This window comes from Rhea americana, unplaced genomic scaffold (genome assembly GCF_003343005.1).
Source record: "Rhea americana isolate MKP2758 unplaced genomic scaffold, rheAme1 scaffold_6, whole genome shotgun sequence".
NCBI classification, from domain to species: Eukaryota; Metazoa; Chordata; class Aves; order Rheiformes; family Rheidae; genus Rhea; species Rhea americana.
This window is the reverse complement of record NW_028186756.1, coordinates 5,719,687-5,736,329: the sequence shown is the minus strand read 5'-3', so window position 1 is coordinate 5,736,329 and position 16,643 is coordinate 5,719,687. Positions and strand designations below refer to the sequence as shown.

The window sequence follows — 16,643 nt, the reverse complement described above, 5'->3', positions numbered from 1 at the left end:
GTTTCCCGGCAGAGGGCGGGGCTGGGTGGCACGCGTGCGCGGTGCGGCGGCGCTGCCCGGTTCCGGCGGCGGCGAGGCCAGGCTGCGACTCCGACCCCGGCGGCGGCGGCCGCGCCATGCGCGCCCTGTAGAGCGGCTGAGGGGGAGGTGGAGCCGCCATGAACCTGCGGGGCTTGTTCCAGGATTTCAACCCCAGGTGAGGCCGTGCCGCGGCTCGCAGGGCGCCCCGGGGGCCCGGGCAGCGGCAGGGCGCGGCCCTCGCCGCCCGGAGCGGGGCCTGGCGGCCCCGAGCGGGGCCTCGCCGGCAGAGACGGGCTTGAGGGGCGCGGGCGGCCCGTGTGTGGGCGCGCTGCCCGCGGCCGACCTCTGCTCCCACGGCCGGTAGCCGCGGGCGTTGCGGACGCGGCGGGTTCCAGGGTCGCGTGGCGCAGCGGTGAAAGGCTCCAGCCCCGACGGCTTCGTGTGGGGAGCGGCGAGGGGTCCGGGCGCTCCGGCTCTGCGCGKCTCCCCCTGAACGCGCGTACGCTTGGTGCGTGCCCTGTCGACGCTGTCGGTGTCGCCGTGAGCGTGTGGGCAGGGTTTAGTTACCTGGTTTCCAGGGCGGATTTCAGGCTATCGATTCCCCCTGGTTATCCTTATTTTGCCAGAAATCTCGTGTTTAGGAAAAAACTACCACGTGAAAGGTGGCAGACCTATACTCGAAGAAAGAGGGTTTTTTTTCTTACTGATACTGAAAAGTTGCAAGTATCTTTTATACGTGTTTTCCTAAATTATTCCAAATCCTTTTATTCTTTTAATTTTTCAACTTGATGATTTCAGATATAAAGTTTTAAACTAGAAAGTAAGATTGCTTTTTACTTTTTTACAGATGTTTAGCATACAGTGAAGGCTCATTCTTCTGCAGGCATGAAAGTGTTACACTTAACAATCCTAGTCTAGACACAGAGAATTACTGATGGTGATTCTTTATTCTGGGCTTATGACTCACTTTTATAAACAAGCAGCCCCCCCTCTTAAAAAAAAAAAAAAAAAAAAAGAGAAAGAAAAGAAAAGAAAAAGAAAAACGCACAGTTACCACAATGTGAGCTTGTGCTCTCTTGCTAAGAGTTTACAAAGGTATACAATTTTAATAGAAGCTGAGAGAGTGAGTTAAATTTTACAGGTTCTATTGTTGTAAAAAGAGCACAGAATAAGTCCTCGAAGTAAGTTGTGCAGGATGGTATGGAATGCTGGAAGTCCTGGAAAATCTTGCTCATGAAAGAGGCCTTCGGTGATCATAATCACACTCTGAAAAAGCTGTGTTCAGTCGTCTAGACAAACTGAAGATTAACAAGTGCCTCAGGAAATATGTTGTTGCCAAGAGGTTGAAATAAACAGCTGAAATATGTATGCAGTACCTGGTTCAAGGAAATAAAAAAGTAAGACGAAAAGTTCCAGAAGCTTTTAAGGTTTTTTGTTGATAAGTGGTGTTTGCAATTTACTTGAATGCAGTCTAAATGATGAGTGAGCAAATTTTAATTCTCTACACACAACTGCAATACTCATGTGAAACGTTTCAATGTTTACTGGACCATTCAGTGCTCCCCAGTGGTGTTTTATTTGTGTGTTTATTGAGGGGCAGTGGAAAGCTTACAAATTACAAAAATACTAAATTTTGAAAATGTGTGAATAACCTAGCAACTTAAAGAATCTCTTTGCTGCTGTGAAGGGTGTTCTGCATTGAAGTGTCAAGCGTGCTAGGAAACACAGACACAATAAAACTGTATTTCTCTGTTAAAGGGCAGCTGAAACATTTGTGCCGAACAAAGTAGCTTGCTATCTAAACCAGGCAATGCTGAGCTGAATATTTTATCATTATTTGGTAAGAGAGAAAGTGGGTAGTTTGAATTATGCTGTGGGAGTAAGCATACTGTTCCTGACTGTTCTGCTTTACTGTGTAGCAAGTATTTGCTCTGATCCTTAGGTTATCCATGATTTAAAACACATAAAATTACTTTACTGAGGTGATGTTGAAGTCCAAATATGTGTTTTATAAAGCACTCTGTGATACTGAGGTGAAGGGTGCTTTAGGTGTGAATGACTTTTTCCTTCTTGTAGTGTGAGGAAGTCATGTACTATATAGTTATTTTGTCTGACTTTGGGTGGTACAAACAATTGCTGTGCCATTGTTCTCAAGTATTCTAAAAATATTTATTCATTCTTAGATTGATTAGTTTATAAAGTGTACCAACATAACTATCTCAAATTTATAAGCACCATCTTACRTATTTCAGTTAGAAAGTAATTTCAGAGTATAATCAGTAACTTCGTTGAAAGTTTAAGCTTGTTTTGCTATAATGTTGTTGGTTTAAGTATGTTTAAAAGGCTAGTGACCTAGATTATTCCATTGTATGGAATGACCATTATAGTATCTGCTATGTCAAGATATGCAAGTTATTTTTTTCATCTGTAGTCAATTTTAGATGTTCAGAATTAACTTTTAAAACTTTATCTATGCTATTTTTAAAGTAAATCTTTAATTTGTGCAAAAGAACGCTGAATATGGTGCCCGGGTGCTGCTGTCACGTGGATTTCTGAGTCTCTAATAATACAGCTTCTGACTGGATTCTTGTGGGAGGGAACTATTTTTAGAAGCCCATTCATTAAGTTTGTCATGCAAGAATGCTTTTGATGCGTTTCCTTGAAGTAGTGATTTTGTAAGTGGGAGAGGTGACATATGCTAATTTATGATGGAATATTTAATTCTTCAGAACATATTTAATTGTTTGCAAAGAAACTTGAGACATGCATTTTCTGTTAAGCAGTGTCCTGATTAAATTTTAGTTGTGGCTGTTTTTTTTTTCTTTTGTTCTCTGAAAAGCTTGTGTGAAATTGTATGCCTTGAATTCTAACTCCGTATTTTCTTTTTTTTTATAGCAAATTTCTTATTTATGCCTGTCTGCTGCTTTTTTCTGTGTTGCTCTCCTTACGTCTGGATGACAAAATTCAGTGGAGTTACTGGGCTGTATTTGCTCCAATATGGCTATGGAAGTTAATGGTGATTGTTGGTGCCTCAGTGGGAACAGGTGTATGGGCCCGAAACCCACAGTATCGGTAAGTTGAGGGTATTTGTTACCCAAAACACAAGCAACGTAATGTTTTCCATACTGAATCAAACTCATAAATASATTTTGAAAAATAAATATGCTAATATGTTGAGAACAAATCTTTTGGATGCTATTTAAAATTATTGTAACCTATAGCATATACAAACATAGCTTTATATAGCTATGGATTTTTCATACTGTTTTTAAGTGTATTGCAAGCTTTAGCAATATCATTTTTGGGGAACTTAAGACTTCTCAAGAAATGATTGCCTTTCTGTTACAAAGTTTAAAATACTTTAGTATAAGCTATGTAGAATTCTCATATGCATTAGAAATGTACTATATTTATCTAGATTATTTTCTAAATCAACATCCCCAAATGTACAGATCAGCCTGAAGATTTTTTTTTCCTCCTTGATGTTTGTATAACCTCAGTGAACATATGGATGAGTATTTGGTGGTTCTTCCATATGCAGTGAACATAGAAAATATTTTCGGACTTCAGCTGTAGTTTTACAAGAAATATTCAAATAGTTTAAAATAGTAATATATGCAAGTGTGTAATGTTTGCAAAGAAAAATGCTTATGGGAACAAATTCTGTAATTTTGTTTTCACTTTTGTTAAAGTTGTGTAACAGCCATCTCTTAATTACCAGCCTAGGGTACAATGGTTTTCAGACCTTTAAATATAACAGTGCTGACATTTGAGGGGGGGAATGTGAGTAATATGATAATRGGATGTGAATCTGAACATGCTATGAAAAAATCCCCACCATCTTTCATGTAATAAACTGCATGTGTTTTTCCASTGTGGTAAATAGTAAATAAAAAAGTTTGTGCTCAGATCTCATATACATTCTGTTGTGCAGTTCAGATCTATGCCCAAGAAACTGCCTTGTTCACCCCTCTAGTATTGATTCTGCTTGTGTAGGAAAAAGTATGGTTTCTGTGTGTGCTGTCACTTTAAAGATAATTTACTGCTTAGTAATAGATGATATTCTATTGGAATATGCTGATTTATGTGAATAAAGATGTTCTATACAAAGATTTGATTCAATGAATGCTTGGATAGAAGCCAAGTAGGTAGATTTAGTCTTGGCTTATTTCCTGGCAGTCTTCATGGTATCTGAGAGCCTTCATAGTAACACAGAAGTCCTGTTTTAGCTGCCCAGCAATGGAATTTTCAGAAAATTTTCAACTCGCCAAAATCCTTTTGGCCTTYCTCTCTGGATAAAAATACTTCGAATGTGCATACAGCTTAATGGGCAGGAATTACTGTTATCAGCACTGTATCTTAATAGTGGCTGGTTAAGCCAAAAGTATATGCTTATTAAAAGACAATTTAATTTCTGAAACTTAGAACTCTTGTAAGCAATGTCTTAGGATGTGTGATAGTGTGCTTCCTTACTGACAAGTAAATTGAATGCTTCCTTAACCTCTCTTTAGAGCAGAAGGAGAGACATGTGTGGAGTTCAAAGCTATGTTAATTGCAGTAGGCATCCACCTGCTACTACTGATGTTTGAAGTTCTGGTGTGTGACAGGATCGAAAGAGGAACCCATTTTTGGCTTCTGGTCTTCATGCCATTATTCTTTGTATCTCCAGTGTCAGTTGCGGCTTGTGTGTGGGGATTCCGACATGACAGATCTTTGGAGGTAATGCCTCATTTGTTGGGTATAAAAATCGGGACAATGCAAGACTCAGCATCTGTTTGGTTAGAGCTCACCCCTCAGTAATGTGTACTGTGGATGACTGTATCAGTAGAACTGGGATCAATGGGACTGGAAATCAATGGGATTTGGATCAGTGGGATTGGAAATATTTTTTTTTCTAAACTTTTCTACTTTTACCATTTGCCAATTGCAGCATATTTTAAACTTGCCTTTTTATTTTTGAATGTATTTTTAAAAACTGGACTAATATGGACTAAAAACTGGACTAAAAATATGGACTAATATTGAACACTTAAACTGAAATTGCTAAGGAAAATTCCTCAGTTGGTTCACTTCTCCCTAGGGACAATACTTGCAGAATAGATAAGAGTTAAAATTTTTACCTTCCCAAGCTGTGTGCTTAATTTTTAGTCTGGGAATGCTGTTGGTAGGAGCAAAACAGTAACTTGTTTCTATTTTCTACCTCATTTCCTTTCTAACTAGCAAGAAATACCCAGGAAGAGGAGAGTGTGGCAACCCTAGTAACATTTTGCAATAAGCGTAGCATTTTTTGGAATATTCTAGGAATTTTGCCCTATTTTCAGAAACCACCCCTATGTTGATTGAAAATCTGATACACAAATGAGGTATTCATTTCAAAGGGATATATCCTAATGTTAACATATACTGAGTTTACTGTCTATGAGGGAGAAGAGAAATTAAGTGACTTTCAGGATGGCAGTTGTAAACTGATGCCTTAAGCTGTTGATTTAGAAATACTTAATTTCATTTTGCAGAGTTCTGTTGAATCTTCTTAAATGTAAAATTCTGAAAATAGAATCTGTGTGAAAGTAGTTGTCTTCCATTAGATGCTTGATTACCGGTTGATTTGCAGGATGACTGCACAGCTGCAAAGTATTGATAGAAAAATTGTAATCTATTCACCTCTAAAAGGCAACAGCTATCTCCTAAAGAAAATAAAGTTATACAGTTGAACTGCCAACTCATCTTTTTCCACTCTTGTCATCTTCAGTCTGTGCTGCTCTACTTCCTACTTTGGGAAGACTTCACTTTTTTTCCTGTCATTTGCTAACAACATAAGGGCCTGTTTTTAATTCAGGATTTTGATTGTTGGCATGAGTAATGAAAGTTATGAAAACAATGATAGCCGAACAACTACTCGTTACATTTGAAAATACTTGTCTGCTTGTGCCTATTCTGAAACTAATTAGGTGACCACTATATGGTGAGTCCTGTAGATATCATGGTGAGCTCAGAAGCAGCTTTCTTTGATTGTATTTTTTTTAATCAATAAAGCAGTATTTATTTAAGGCATATTGAATTCATTAAGTTTTGAGCCTAGTCACTCCAAATGCATATGCTCTTGCCATATGTACCTCAAATGTTAACTTGATTATTAAAAACTCTTTACAACAGTCCATCCTCTGATTTTTCTCCCCTCTTTCCTGCAACTCCATCATTCTTGCACTTTTCTGGTTGGTTGATTTTCTGTTTTGAGTGTTTCCTGTGGTGTTCTGATCTTCTGAGAAAGCTAGTGGTACAAAAATATTTTAAATACAGCTTTTCCAGTCTTTTTTTAATGTTATTTGTACTTCGATCATGAAGACTTTGGTCCAGAGCCTGAGGTGTGTAAGTGCCTGCCACCTGTTGGAATGTTTTTTTTTGGTTTTTCTTTTTTTTTTTTCTTTTCTTTTTTTTTTTACTTCCTGTGCTATAAATTTCAAAGGCAATTAACCAAGAGAATGTAATATGTAATCATGAATATGTTGGTGTAAAGGAGCTTCTAGTTTCTGACTTCTGAGAAACAGATTTCAAAGATGCCTTATATGCCTACATATTTGTTTAAAATAGGAAGTATTTAAAGGCTTCAGTTAGTCATTTCAGAGAATCATTTTGTTTGATCTTTGAAATTCCTATCCGCATAAGGTTGTCCCATAAACTTTTAAAAACAGAATCTAAGTCTTATGATATTTCACTATTTGGCTTTCTCTGAGCTAATCACAAACTTATTTTTTTAGTATAATTCCAGGTTAATTGTAATAGTGATGATAGGACACATGAAAGGCTTTCATTAGTGTTTTTTATAAAAGCTATTACTTTTGCATATTGCCTAATAAACTAAATGTCTTCAGCATAATTTAAAGGTGTTCTCAATTATATTGTAAAGTGATTCAGTTTGGCTTTTGAATTTCACTAGCATGTTTGGGTTTTTTTCCTGAGTTAGGAACTCTGAAACTGTTCCACTCCTAGTTAAATCCATGTAAACTTTCATCAACTAACAGAAGTGTGTAATGTATTGCTACAACTACTAAAAGTTATTTTTAAAGTAAAGACAAACATTGCTAATTTTAATGACTTTCTTAGTTGTGAATTTAAATATACCTATTTGTTATCTGAAGAAAATAGTTTTTAATTTGATTCTAGATCCTTTGTGTCTGATTTTTTTTTAATTGATCACTTTGGCTTTTTTATTTCTCTGCTATATGCTAGATTTCTTTCCCCAGTCTGCATTTCTCCAGTATCTTTATTTTAACCACTATGCACGGCAAGAAGGGAAATTTTCAGTGCTTACCTTAATTTAGGATAGCTGCTTATTCTCTAGAGAGTTTAAGTGCTCAGAATCACCCACTAAAGACAAGGAGGGACTTCTGTTGAGACATCTGCCTCTCATCATTACAGTATTGGGATCAGAGCCTCCAGTCTTTTGACAGATTCTTTCACTATCTTGTAAATAGATTTATAATGCTAAGAGTGAATTCTAATATCTCTTCTCTTTCTAGCTGGAAATCTTGTGTTCAGTCAATATTCTACAGTTCATATTTATTGCACTCAGATTAGACGAGATCATCAGATGGCCATGGCTTGTACGTAAAAAGTGATTTTCTTAACTTTGTTCCTAAATGCTGAATTTAATAGATATTGACTGTAGGAAACAATTACTCTGATCAGAGTCTTGATCCCATTTTTGCTCATTTAACAACCCTTCACTGAAGGTCTTGTGTTTCACTCAGGAGTCATGGAGATCAGAGGCTGCTCTTTGGGTAAGAGAGCATAGCATTTCATTCTTCAGGGGGGGAGAGGTGTGCTGTCAACTATAATTATTTTCTGATCAGTAGTTGAAAAAGAAATCCTAAAGGAATTTCCAAATAGAACAGTAAATCAGTCACAAAAAATGATTGAGTTAGCATGTTGGGCAAATAGTGCACAGTAAATAACTTATTTTATTAGCATGCATGTAAATCTACTTACCATTGGAGTAATTAGTGTCAAAATACGCTGAGATCTATTTTTCCAAGTGGCTTTACAATACGAAAGCCCTATTTCTGCATCTGGGTTTTTGCAAACATCTGTGAAGCTTGACAGTCTGGCATGGTTGTGACTGTCCTGTCTGTTTTCCTAAAAATTAGGAAAAGGATCTCACTTAAACTGCTTCAAGTAAGGTGTCTACTGCAGAAAATCTTTGCTAAAGACAGTTTCAAGTACTGTTTGAGCCCACTCAAAAATCAGACATTTTATTCATGTTGAACTATGTTTACAGAACACTGAACTGTTTCAGCTTGACAGGTTTACAGAGCTTATGAAGGAGGCCAGGAGAGTTATATGGCTTGTAACAGTGCACATGACTTGTGAAGCTTTTCTTTTTGTTAGAGATAATTAGTTACAGAGCAGTACACTTAAATTACTTTCTTCATTTAGACTAATAATATGTGAAATTGCTTAATAAAAAAAAAAAATCTATTTGTTAAAATATTTCAGTGGGGAAAAAAGGAATTRACTTTTTTCTTTTTCAGGTTGTTTGTGTTCCTTTGTGGATCTTGATGTCCTTCCTGTGTCTAGTAGTGCTCTATTACATTGTATGGTCTGTTCTGTTCTTGCGCTCAATGGATGTGATTGCTGAACAAAGGAGGACACACATAACAATGGCTGTCAGCTGGATGACAATTGTAGTTCCACTTCTCACRTTTGAGGTAGGCAGATGTACAAGTTTCATGTATCTTGTTCTTTTTTTTCAGTGAGTAGATGTTGCTCTGTCTCTTTTTGAAAGTTTGCTAAATTGAAGATGCTGCTTTTTGTTTTGGAATAAAATCTTAACTGCATACATGAAGGAAAACCAGGAATTGTTTGGTGTTTTGGAGTTATTCTTGAACAGCTTTTTGAGTATAATTATTGAAACATCATGTTTCTGCAAAGGCTGTTTTTCACAAATGTGTAAAATTAAAGATCTGAGCTCATAGAGTCAGTAAGGTTGGAAGGGACTCCATCTATGATCAGATCATAGATGTTAAGCTTGGAAATGGGTATTATAACAAAACTGACACAGTATAATTCTTTTTTTCTCCCTATTAGATTTTACTAGTACACAGGCTGGATGGGCATAATTCCTTCTCTTTTATACCTATATTCGTCCCTCTTTGGCTTTCACTGATAACTTTAATGGCAACAACATTTGGACAAAAAGGAGGAAATCACTGTAAGTATTTTATAGTTTTTTCCAGGTAAAATCGCATTACCCTCAGATTGAAATTTAAGACTTAAATGTATCTTTAAGATTTATTGTTCCCAAAAAAGGGTTGATGTTGGTATATTCTCTCATAGAAGAATTACTAGACAGATGCACCTGTTACTCTTCTGCTGAGATAATTTTAATGCTTTCAGTGTTCATAGTGTTTTTTAATTGATATAAGAACTTGTTTTCTGCTTGGACTCAGGTATTCCCAATGAGTTTTTTCTTGTAGCTCAGCCTTTTATCCTTCTGTAGTTCCATGGGGTTCATACTCAAGGGGCATGACAAGATCTTTCTCCCCTGGGTTCTGAAAATAGTGTAGCAGCTACCATCTATAGCTAGGACTTGTCCCAGTAGCCTGAAATGGTATTTTTTTTTTTCCTCTTTAGCCAAATGTGCTGCTTAGTAGTGACTTCATTTGCCTGGATAGTTAAGTATAGATTTACTAGGCCTGCATTCTTGCCTTTCACCCAAAGCATTGCCAGAAGGGGTGTATCTGCTTTGAAGCTTCTAACATTTTTGAAGCAGTGCAGATGAGTCACTCTTCCTGTCTACATTGCAGTTACTGTTGTTGACAAGGCAATAAAAAATAATTCTGACCTTTCAGAGTTGAAAGGAAACAGCTGTGGTTTTTGTTTTATAAATTCACTTTGGTTTTGCTCTAATTGTGAAGTATTAAGAACTTCTTTCTTGGATTATAGGTAAGCTTATCTTCACGCATTCTGTTTACAGTTGTACTGTTCTTGTATGGAAAACTAGTATTGGAGATTTTAATAAACTGAATGCTGTTGAGAATTTAAGAGTCCATTTAATCTTTACAGAAGATATGGAGATAAGGCTTTTCARGAGTTAGTAAGAACTCAAAACTGTTTTTAAATAAAATTACTCTTCTGAAATGAGCTTCAGAAGACTTACATGAAAATCTGCATTTAAAGTGTTACATGAAATACACCAATTGATCGTAAAGTGTAATCTCTGCACAGAGATGTTGAATGGGATCTTCCCCGGCAAATACTTAATACATTGGCTTTGTTTAGTGTGAAAGATTTGACTCAGTGGGTAGGCTACTCCTTGTAACACTGCACTTTGGTTAATAGAAGAGTGCCATCTACTGAATTACCAGTACCATTTACTTAAAACAGACACACTTGGTATACTGGCTTTTAGGTAGCACAGCTAATACCAAAGATGATGTACTTCCATTATCGTGTCRTGTTTAGCTAATACCACAAGTATTTGTGGAATGCTGAGCGTGTGGTACTAATCTGTGAAGCCTATGGCACTGTGTCCCTTCTACTGTATCYTCTACATATGAAATAAAAGCTGACATGAAATGTGTGTCCATGTGACCCTCATTGCTGGGGAGATGTAAGGCCTCTTGTGTACTTTCTGTGTATTGATGTGACCTGACGCTGCTTAACATGTGAAATTGAAGGGATTCTTGCTGTTGTAGTGTAGCTGCAATCTATTTCACATCATAATCTGAATTGTAATGCTGTTATACCACAGGTATAAGCAATGTACTGAAAAGCAATTCTAGCAGAAATTTTACAGCTGTTAATATGAAGAGTAAGCTACATAATTTCTTAAAATAAAGGACTTTTTAGTCTGACTAGTTAAAATTTAACTCCCTTCTGGTATTTTTTTTTTTTRAGGGTGGTTTGGAATTCGAAAAGACTTCTGTCAGTTTCTGCTTGAAATTTTTCCATTCTTACGAGAATATGGAAATATTTCATATGATCTTCATCATGAAGATAACGAGGAAGCAGAAGAAACACCAGTTCCAGAACCACCAAAAATTGCACCAATGTTCCGAAAAAAGACTGGAGTGGTCATTACACAGAGTCCTGGAAAATATGTGATTCCACCTCCCAAGTTAAACATTGATATGCCAGACTAAGATGACAACAGCTTATTATGCTGGAACTGGGAATCAACAGACAAATGTATTTCATCTCATGCCTTGTCCTGATTACTTAAAAATAGGTATTTGTGAATCAGTGGCTTGTATTATAGAAATTGGAGATTTTTAATATAATTTGAGAGCTTTACATGTTTGTATAAAATCGTATGGAAGCAAATCAAAGTGGGAACACTAGTTCTAGTAAGGTTCACAGATGGAAACAAACTTCATACAAAAATGTATGAAATCATTAATTTTAAAAATGCTAATCCAGAGATGGAGACATCATTTGTACTGAACAGGGTATTGAAGACTTCTGGTTTTGTAAAAGAGTTGCCAGCAGATGAGACTCATTTTTCCTCCCCTAAATTTTCTAAGCATTTTGACACTTCCCTGTAGAAATAAATGGCTGTTCAATTTGTGAACTTTCCCAATGGATTGGTTACACACTTGGCTGTATAGTATTTATATGAACATTTTAGCAGTGTAATATATTCTGTTTAAAAGTCTAGTCCTGTACAGTATAAATATTATGTAAAAGTATTTTTTTAAAAACATTGTATGAAATGCCTGTGCTATTACAGATGCCTTTCAAGTCTTAAATGTACACTTGATTTTCAAGTTTAAGTTCTGTGGGTATGTATTAGTGTAGTATCTCTTCACTTTTTTCTATTTGGCTACAATCATTATCTTAACTGCACAGGCATAGGAGTGTTGTGCTTCTCGGGCAAGACTTGAAAGCTTTTTTTWAAAAAAAAAAACAAAATACAAGGTAAGCTGTTATACTTTTTCTTCGTTGTTGTTGTTAGCTATGTAAATTATTGTGTAAATATTTCAACTTTTGCACTGTCTGGGGGGGGCTAAGTGTTGCTTTTCTAGCTTCATGTTTTAATTTTCCTTAAGCGACACACACACCATTCTCCCAGTATTTCAGCTGTTTAATAAACTGTTTCTTGTATGATGTGTGTAGTCTATGCTTATAACATTAGTTATAAGTCTTGCAGCTGTTAGCTGGTATAAATAAATCTGGTAATTAATACCAAGTTGTTAGATAAGTTCAGTGTAAATGATTAAACTGTTTAAAATATGAACAGATCCATGTTGATACAGCATTTTTGCATTTAAAGAAAGATGAGCTTTGACAGCCCTGATTCCAGATCCTTTTGAGAAATTAGTCTTTGAAATACATAATGCATTACCTTTATTTTCTTAAAGTTTCATGTCTTATCTATGCAGTACACTCTCAGGAACAGATTATCTGCTGAGGCTGTGGAGTGGCTACYGGAGGTCTAAAAATAGGTCAAACGGTGGTAAGGAAGAGCATCTACTTGCTGAGCCTGGCAGGAGGATGGACTGGTGAATCTCTTGAGTTGCTTTCCATTACTGTCTCTTGAATTTCAAACTAAACTATTCCTTAAATTACATAGACTATTCTTTACTATCTTGTAACTATTAGTTGAGGTATTTGATACCCTCATTGCTTTGGGAAGAAAAGATACAAGCCATTCACTCCTAGAGAGTATATAACAGTGAGAAATAGAGCTGGCTCAATGTTGAGGTACTTCCTTCCTTCAGTTACTCTATTTGTAGCTAATTTCTGTCAACAGGTTGCTCTAAATCCCAGCTTGTGATAGGAAGTGAGTCATTGGTGCCTTGCAGCGGATGTAGGGAAAAGGATCCTCTTTAGGGAGGATGCTTCTCCATTGCATTACTATAGTGAAAAGGCATAGGCTGACTTCCCATACAGTCCCTAGAAAGGAGGTAAATGTCAAGTCCTTGTCTATTAGCTTTCATTCCTTTCTGCTTTTCCTATGGAAAGTTGTAATTTCTGATTTTGTTATACATTTCTTTACCACTTGAGGAAAAAGTGGAAAAGTAGACGACTGGATGAATCCTCCTCCTCTCCAAGCCTTTCCCTGCTTTTTAAGACTACCTTCCTCTTTTCTAGCGGATGCTCTTTGCCAATAACAGCAGATGCCTGATACTCCTACATAACTGCAGCTGCACTTTGCATTTATGTGAACCAACAGTTTAGGTAGCTTAAATACTCTGAATCATGTTTCTTTACAGTTAACATCTAAATGACATGAGTAGAGACTGCATGGACACCTCTGCATTTGTGAAAGGTACCTAACCCAAACATTTCAGAACTCTGTCACTTCCTAATGCTTTAAACTTCTATACTCTTCATTGTGGACCAGCTACTAGGTGCAACTGGATGCAGCATTGTCCTATCATTATATATTAAATTCAGACTAAGTTTTATTTACTGTTTGACTATTGAGTCAAAAACATCTGTAGCTTTATAAATGAAAAACAACTTTTATTCAGCAATTTTGCTACTGCTTCATTTTGCTAGGAAACCCCACTATTTTGTGATGTCATGGCAAGACAACGTGGGTATCATTATGATGTTGTAGAACTCGCTACTGAAGTTCGCAGTAAGCTAGCATCATTTTATTTTATCTTGCTGTCTAGCAGCAGGAAGTAGTGCAAATGGCTACGTCTGAAAAATCTAGTCAAAGCAAGAAAAAAGAATCTGAAATGGATATCTCTTTAGCAGAAACATCCTGTGTTTCTGTTCGGGATAAACTAGTTGATTCTGTAATCTCAATTTCTTCTGTCACTCCAGTACATGATAAAACAGCAGCTTGTGATTCTGCCTTAAGATCTGTAACAGAAGAAAATGCGTTTCAGGCTTTGAATGATGGACCCTGGGCAAAAAGAGCACGTCTTAATCTCTCTGAGGATAGCTCCGCCAAAGCCAATGATTTTTCATTCCTCACCTTTCCGAAGAAACTCTGGAAAATTGTTGAAAGTGATCAGTTTAAGTCAATTTGGTGGGACGATGATGGGAACTATGTAGTGATTGATGAAGAGCTCTTCAGAAAGGAGGTGCTAGAAAGGAGAGGACCTCTGAGAATTTTTGAAACTGACTGCATGAAAAGTTTCATTCGCCAACTTAACCTTTATGGATTTAGCAAAATGCGACAAGATTTTCAAAGATCTGCCTCGCTTGCTGAATTTCTAGCAGAAGAAAATGCAGCTTCTGCTTTTAGCAAGGTATGGCAGTTTCTCTAAGCATGAAGTAACTTAGAATATCCCAGTGTGATATATTTTTATGTACAAAAAAGTCCTTACAATTTAGAAGATGAGGATGTAAAAAAAATATGATTTTAATTCATTTTTGAGGTATTTGCAAGAATTTGAGGTAATATTTTTGAGTAGTAAAAATGATGCTGAAAAAAATTCTGGTTATTTCCAATTACTTTAACTATATGAGGGAAAAAAGTTTTCTTATCATGCTCATAGGTTTTTTTTCGTTCTTATTGCCTATGTTGTACCAGATTTAAAATGGCTGTCCTGATGATTTGCTAAATCCTAAGAAGATACACATCAGCATCATACCTTAGTATTCATTCTCCACTTCTTCCTGAAAATTAGTGGTGTTTAGGTTTCTAAATCAAATTTTAAACTTTGGAAAATCCTATGCTCCAAAACAGCTAAAACCCAAGGATAATTATTGCTTAACAGAACTGTATCTTAAAATTTTATTCAGCCTAAATGTTAGCTTTAAAATGACCCTGATATCTGTTTTTAWTATCAGTGTTTGTCTTTTGTGATTAAAATTCTTAGTTATCATAGCTTTGTGTTTTTGAATCTTGAAATGGTAGCAATTAATTCTCTCCTTTGCCTTCTTTAGTTACAGTTCTATTATAACCCAAATTTTAAGAGAGGTTATCCCCACCTGCTAATAAGGTGTAAGCGAAGAGTTGGCATAAAAAGTAAACCATCAGCTGCATTCTCACTGAATCAAGATTTTAATGAAAACCGCCTGAGAAGTGAGGGAAGAAGCCATGATGTTCAATCTGCATTAGGACCTACTTCTGCAGAGGAGAAGGATTTGTTCACAGCAGCTCCAAAGGAGACCACACCGATATCTGCACCAAGGAAGYCCACAATTACCAAGGGACTTGCTAAAGCAACTACTCGAATCAAAAGTGGTTACATATCCTCCCGCACAGCCTCACTGAAGCTGTCAGACTCTGCTGCAGTAGAGGACAGGGATGAGTTAAATCAGCTGGCCCCATTCCATTTAGCACAGCAGAGCAGCCATGCTCGAGCCGGCATACAGGATACTGATGCCACTACAACTACATCTTCTACTTCACTATACCATGTTATACCTCCTGTACCAAACAGTCCTTTTAGACCTGTTATGGGACTTCCTGCCTTTCCATCCATGTATCCAGATTTATCAGCTATGCAAGCTCACTGGGCTAGTCTGCTTCCCTTTTGTAACCCATGGTTTTCAATGCCTATGATTGCAGCAGCCTCTGCTATTTCTATGTCAAGATCATCTCACCACCGAAATCCAACATACCATCATTGCCCTAATTGCAACTGTACTTCAAATAGTGCACCTGCAGGCAAAGGGGTTGGACCYAAAACTCCTGAATACACAGGATATCATAGATAAATAGCTATTAAAAAAAAAAGTTGCATATGCCAAGGGAATGAATTCTAACAAATATGCAATTAAACTACCTGAATAATAAATAAATATTTCCCAATTGTCTTGTCCTATTTATACAATGGAATTTTAGGTTAAATAGTTTTCAACTGCTGAAACAAATTCAAGAAGTACCTGATCTATAAGTAATTTAATTTTTCACAACAATCAAGCTTAGATTCTTAGCAGTAGAGAGTAAGAGCAGGGTAAGAGACAGAGTTCTTCCAGAGGGTGTGCCAGGGTATAAAGAGCTTAGAAGTACCGGAACTCTTCTTGCGATGCAGTGGTGTCACAGAGCCAAGGCTCTACTCTGTGTGTGGGGGGAGAATCCATTATTCTGTTGCTGAAGGAATAATCTCTGATAAAAGCATTTACTAAGACTTAGTTGAGAGACCAAGGTTTAACTGAAGTATTTATACCAGATGCTACTCATGATCCCTTTCCTTTTCACAGTACAGTGGATTTTTTGGGGTGTGATAGCAGACTTGTAACACATGCCATGGASGATCACTTCACAGTGATTTATATTAACTATGATAAGAAATAAGATTACAAATTCTTAAGTTCAGGGTAAACATGCAGTGCTACACAGTACAATCTGATCATTGAAAGATGTCCTAAATCAAGTCCTAAGATAAAAGAACTACAAGATCAACAGACCAAAGCGAAAAGAGATTGGTGTCATTCATTTTTGTTGATCAGAAGGTATACGCTTGTTAAAAAAAAGAAATGGAAAGGGATTTAGAAATTACCATATTGTATCAAATAACTTGAAAAAGATGCTACTGTTCTAGGATCTCTGAAATAAAATTTCAAGCATTGAAACCATTTCCTCTATTTTCATTGTAGCTACATGTGTAACATAACTACAGGTCCAGCCTCTTGCTTAATGAAATCAACAGTAAAGCTACTGACTTCTGTAATGGGAACAGGTTCCAACTGATTTGAGAGAGTGATCAAATTAC

At 36.8% G+C, this 16,643-nt stretch overlaps 2 protein-coding genes across 7 annotated transcripts; both read left to right on the top strand.

Moving 5' to 3' along the window:
- Positions 1-46: 46 nt before the first annotated feature.
- Positions 47-12,126, top strand: TMEM185A (transmembrane protein 185A). 3 transcript variants are annotated; one of them, XM_085319707.1, is made up of 8 exons: positions 171-196; positions 1,163-1,418; positions 2,917-3,093; positions 4,533-4,740; positions 7,539-7,622; positions 8,550-8,726; positions 9,106-9,229; positions 10,918-12,126. In XM_085319707.1, the coding sequence occupies exons 3-8, from the start codon at positions 3,035-3,037 to the stop codon at positions 11,160-11,162; spliced, it is 897 nt and encodes a 298-aa protein (XP_085175833.1). In that variant the 5' UTR covers positions 171-196; positions 1,163-1,418; positions 2,917-3,034; the 3' UTR covers positions 11,163-12,126. The 3 variants fall into 3 exon arrangements, with proteins under 3 accessions (XP_085175830.1, XP_085175832.1, XP_085175833.1); XM_085319704.1 differs by lacking the exon at positions 1,163-1,418 and having other exon boundaries at positions 47-196; XM_085319706.1 differs by lacking the exons at positions 1,163-1,418; positions 7,539-7,622 and having other exon boundaries at positions 47-196.
- A 60-nt stretch (positions 12,127-12,186) lies between these two features.
- Positions 12,187-16,466, top strand: LOC146587387 (heat shock transcription factor, Y-linked-like). Of its 4 annotated transcripts, none has more exons than XM_085319701.1 (3): positions 12,187-12,521; positions 13,114-14,228; positions 14,869-16,466. In XM_085319701.1, exons 2-3 carry the CDS (start codon positions 13,662-13,664, stop codon positions 15,643-15,645), a joined length of 1,344 nt encoding a protein of 447 aa, XP_085175827.1. In that variant the 5' UTR covers positions 12,187-12,521; positions 13,114-13,661; the 3' UTR covers positions 15,646-16,466. The 4 variants fall into 4 exon arrangements, with proteins under 4 accessions (XP_085175827.1, XP_085175828.1, XP_085175829.1 ...); XM_085319702.1 differs by having other exon boundaries at positions 12,187-12,723; positions 13,236-14,228; XM_085319703.1 differs by having other exon boundaries at positions 12,187-13,291; positions 13,798-14,228.
- The last annotated feature ends 177 nt before the right edge of the window (positions 16,467-16,643 follow it).